At 57.9% G+C, this 4,764-nt stretch overlaps 1 protein-coding gene across 1 annotated transcript; it reads left to right on the forward strand.

Annotated features, from left to right (window-relative positions):
• The first annotated feature begins 330 nt into the window (after nucleotides 1-330).
• FOXD3 (forkhead box D3) lies at nucleotides 331-3,614 on the forward strand. The gene has a single exon (XM_040470469.1). It carries the CDS (start codon nucleotides 2,051-2,053, stop codon nucleotides 3,494-3,496), a length of 1,446 nt encoding a protein of 481 aa, XP_040326403.1. The 5' UTR covers nucleotides 331-2,050; the 3' UTR covers nucleotides 3,497-3,614.
• Nucleotides 3,615-4,764: the final 1,150 nt, after the last annotated feature.

The following is a 4,764-nucleotide window of genomic DNA, read 5'->3' on the forward strand; positions in this document are numbered from 1 at the left end:
TGTAAATATTTCACCAACTATTTCCTCTCGGACCGCTCGCTCCCCTTGTGCTCCTTCCTCTGGTGAGGCCAAAATTCTCCTCCCAGGACTTAGCGGACAGACAGGACTTGGGTTCAAGGAGCCCGCCACGGCCGGCTCTCTCTGGCAGCTCGCTGTGAGGCGGCCTAAAACTTCGGAAGGAGAGGTGGCGCATCGCGGACTCAGCAGGTCAGGAGCACTATCCCGAGGTGCGAGGCCCAAGCGCACGCCCTGGCAATGCCACGCACCCGTGGTGGTTTTGCGAGCCTCCACCCTCAACCCCGGTTAAATCCCCACAGCCTTTCCTACCATCGATTTTCCTTGCCAAGGAAACTCGGTGTGTACCAGCCGCATCCTCGCCTCCTCCACCCGCTCTGCTACTGGTTTCCGCGGGAAGTCAAATCTTGGAGGATTTACCTAAGCCTTAAGAGGAAAGAATCCACGTGAGTCAGCAGCAACTGAGAGCCTAGCCCACCTGCACGCTCGAGGCCGCCCCCCATTCCCAAGAGGCTGGGCCCCGCCGCCCGGTGAAGTCACACCGCCAGCTCCCGGCGTCCCAGCCCGAGCGCGGCGTCCAAACTGGAGGCCCGGAATCCTCTACTTCGCTCCACTCGACTTACCCAGGCCGCTGCCAGTCCCGGCTCCTTCCCCAGCGCCTCATTTCCGACTTTTTCACTTGCTAAGTCGTTTAACAACTCCCAGCTGCTAGTTACAGCCTCTTTATTTATAGGTTCGCTGTTATTTTACGTCGTTTTTATTTCTCTCGGCAACTATTCTAATAGATTAATCAATAACTATTTTCTGACCTTCGGGAACCCCAGCTGACGCTGTTGTGGCCGCGCGGGGGGGGGAAAATATATATATATATATATATATATATATATATATAAGCACGCTCACATCTAGCGGGGAAAGAAAAGGCAGGACCCAGGTGGTTTGGCTTTGAGGGGAAAGGGAACGCGTCACCTCAGTAATTGTCTCCGCCGAAAGAGCACCAAGACAGAAGGGGATCTGAAGTCTAATTAGCAACACGGAGCCGGATGCGCAGCCCTTACTCAAGAGCTAAAAAGAATCAAACCCCCAAAACAAAACGGAGGCTACTAAGTTTTTCCTTAAAAAAAAAGGGGGGGGGGGATGAGAATCTCGTTCGGTGTTGCCCAGTCCCAGCCTAAGGAGTGTTGGCAAAGTGGAGAAGGGGGAAGGGAGAGGGGGCAGGGAGGGCAGGGCAGCGAGAGCCGCAGGGTCCCGCGGACGCTCCCAGGCCCACGCCCTCACGCGCTCACAACCACCCTCCAGCACTCACACCCACAGGCTCCCTCGACCCCTGAGCAAGGCTCCAGCCTAGGCTGGGGTCCAGGGTGGGCCAGGACGCCCTCGGAGCCCTCGGGATGCTGGCGCACCGTGCGGCGCTGAGTTGCGCGTCCCTCGTCCCTTTGTTGACAATTCCCTGAACCAACTTGAGTTTGGCCGGCTCCACCGCGGCCCTGACGTCACGCGCGGTCACGTGGCCCCGCCTCCCGCTGGATCTTTAAGTAGAAAGTAATCTATCAGGCCAGTCCTTAAAACGGGACTTTCGACTACGGGGGCTCGGCGTCCCTGACACCCCCCTCCCCCTGTTGCCCCTGTCCGCGCCCTCCCGAGCTGTTGGGCGCCCGGCGTCCCGCGCCCGCCTGCGCCGCTCTTGCTCTCCACGCCCGGGCCAGAGGCCGAGGAAGGCGGGCGAAGTGAGGGGGCGCGGCGTGGAGAAGCCGCCGTGGCCCGGAGCGGCATCGAGCACCTAGTACCGAGAGCCAGGGACAGCAGGAGTTTGAAGAGCGCGGCCGCGGGGGGCGGACGGCAGCGCCCGCGCCGCGCGATGCCGGGCTGCTAAGTGTGAGCCAAGCCGGGAGGGCCCCGAACCACCTACGTCCCCCTCCCCTCTCCCATCTTTCCGGAGCACCCAAGCCCCCTTCCCCTGAGCTCGGCGGCAGCCCCTGACGACTCCCATCGCCCGCCGCTCCTTCCCCGCCGCCGCCACCAACCCCGAGGAGGGATGACCCTCTCCGGCGGCGGCAGCGCCAGCGACATGTCCGGCCAGACGGTGCTGACGGCCGAGGACGTGGACATCGATGTGGTGGGCGAGGGCGACGACGGGCTCGAGGAGAAGGACAGCGACGCGGGCTGCGATAGCCCCGTGGGGCCGCCGGAGCTGCGCCTGGACGAGGCGGACGAGGTGACGCCAGCGGTACCCCACCACGGGCAGCCTCAGCCTCCGCACCAGCAGCCCCTGGCATTGCCCAAAGAGGCGACTGGAACCGGGGCTGGGCCAGGGGGCGAGGCGGGCGCTTCCGAAGCTGACGGCTGCAAGGGTGGCGTTGGCAGCGAGGAGGGCGGCGGGAGCGGAGGCGGGCCCGGCTCGGGCAGCGGTGCGGCGGGAGGCCTGGCCCCCAGTAAGCCCAAGAACAGCCTGGTGAAGCCGCCCTACTCGTACATCGCGCTCATCACTATGGCTATCCTGCAGAGTCCGCAGAAGAAGCTGACCCTGAGCGGCATCTGCGAGTTCATTAGCAACCGCTTCCCCTACTACCGGGAGAAGTTCCCCGCTTGGCAGAACAGTATCCGCCACAACCTCTCGCTCAACGACTGCTTTGTCAAGATCCCCCGCGAGCCGGGCAACCCGGGCAAGGGCAACTACTGGACCCTGGACCCGCAGTCCGAGGACATGTTCGACAACGGCAGCTTCCTGCGGCGCCGGAAACGCTTCAAGCGCCACCAGCAGGAGCACCTGCGCGAGCAGACGGCGCTCATGATGCAGAGCTTCGGCGCTTATAGCCTGGCGGCGGCAGCAGGAGCCGCGGGGCCCTACGGCCGCCCCTACGGCCTGCACCCCGCGGCCGCGGCTGGCGCCTACTCTCACCCGGCTGCTGCGGCGGCAGCGGCAGCGGCCGCGGCGCTCCAGTACCCATACGCGTTGCCGCCAGTGGCACCCGTGCTGCCGCCTGCCGTGCCGCTGCTGCCCTCGGGCGAGCTGGGCCGCAAAGCGGCTGCCTTCGGCTCGCAGCTCGGCCCGGGCCTGCAGCTGCAGCTCAACAGCCTGGGCGCTGCGGCGGCCGCCGCGGGCACGGCGGGCGCTGCGGGCACCACGGCGTCACTGATCAAGTCCGAGCCGAGCGCGCGGCCGTCGTTCAGCATCGAAAACATCATTGGCGGGGGCCCGGCGGCGCCCGGGGGCTCGGCGGCGGGCGCTGGGGGCGCCGGGGTAACTGGGGGCACTGGGGGCGGTGGGGGCGGCAGCGCAGCACAGTCCTTCCTGAGGCCGCCCGGGACCGTGCAGTCCGCGGCGCTCATGGCCACGCACCAGCCGCTGTCGCTGAGCCGGACGACGGCCACCATCGCACCCATCCTGAGCGTGCCGCTCTCTGGACAGTTCCTGCAGCCAGCAGCCTCGGCCGCGGCTGCTGCCGCCGCTGCAGCGCAAGCCAAATGGCCCGCTCAATAGGGACGTGCCGGTGGCTGGGACCGAGGGCCGGGCGGCTGCCCGGGGCGGTGGCTGCACTTCTAGTCTGCGCGCCCCGCCCCGGGCCCGGCCCCCCTGCCCAATCCCGGACTCTGCCTCTCTTCCATTTCCTCCCCCCGACCCCTCAACACCGACCTTCGGCGGCCTCCACCCCCTTGCGCACACCTAGGCTGGCGGAGCAAACTCACACCGCACGCCCGCCGGGAATAGCTTTCTGTACAGGTAAAACCGAAAAACCGAATTTTCCGAAAATGTACCCCGACGGCTCCTGCTCTCAGTACCGTGGGGGTGGGAGGGAAATTCTTTGTACATATTTGTATAAAAATTATTGACTTTCCTTTTGGGGTTCTTATTTTTTTAAGAAAAAAAATTCAGTAGATTTAGAGCTCTGAACTTTCATTTTTTTTGAAGGTTCACTCTCCGCAGTTTTATGTGAGAAGAAAATGTATAGAGACGTTGGGAGATTTTAAATATAAAAAAAATTTTCAAAAGGCGAAAAGTGTCATTCTATTATAAAAGTCTGTTTATATATGAATGAATATATATGGTATTCTAAATGTTATTCCATCGTGTTGTACACAACTTTGTAAATAAATTTTTAAAATGCTTACCCTAGTGTTTTATTTAGAGGTCTGAGGTAAACGACAATATTTTAAAATTGTATTTACATTTTATCTTTCCCCAAAATTTGAGGAGTTTCAAGTAATGACCCTTTCAAACTTAGCTATGCGTAATCTGAGTGTAGGAAAAATTTAATTGGAGAAAGGAAAGAATATGCCTAATTTAAATCGTATTAATATTTTTCTTTTAGTTTTTACATAAAATTGGAATGTGGGTGAGGATCTTGTTCACAGCAACCCATTAAGTCTGAATGACCAGATATTTCTATAGACAAAAATAAGCTGCCATTAAAAAAAAATAACCTAAGTCTAAACAACAGCACAATCTTTTTTTTTTTAATACCAGACTTCTGTCTTCCATAATGAGAGTCCTTGGTTATTTCAATTATTCTTTCAAAAAAACATAAATTACAAACATCCCCCCATTTTAGCATTTAAATCTTAAATTTTTGAAAGTATTTATTTTCATTCCCCTAGTGGAAGTGGTAAATAAACTCCAGTTTTTTGTTTAAATGTATGTTATGGCAGTTTAGTTTTTGCAGTGGAATTGTATTATCTATATTAACCTGATCAATAATACATAGTTGTCCTATTCTTTCATAATATTTTTAAATAATATACCTCTTTCAT

Source organism: Herpailurus yagouaroundi, unplaced genomic scaffold (assembly GCF_014898765.1).
Source record: "Herpailurus yagouaroundi ecotype Mexico unplaced genomic scaffold, PumYag 77, whole genome shotgun sequence".
NCBI lineage: Eukaryota > Metazoa > Chordata > Mammalia > Carnivora > Felidae > Herpailurus > Herpailurus yagouaroundi.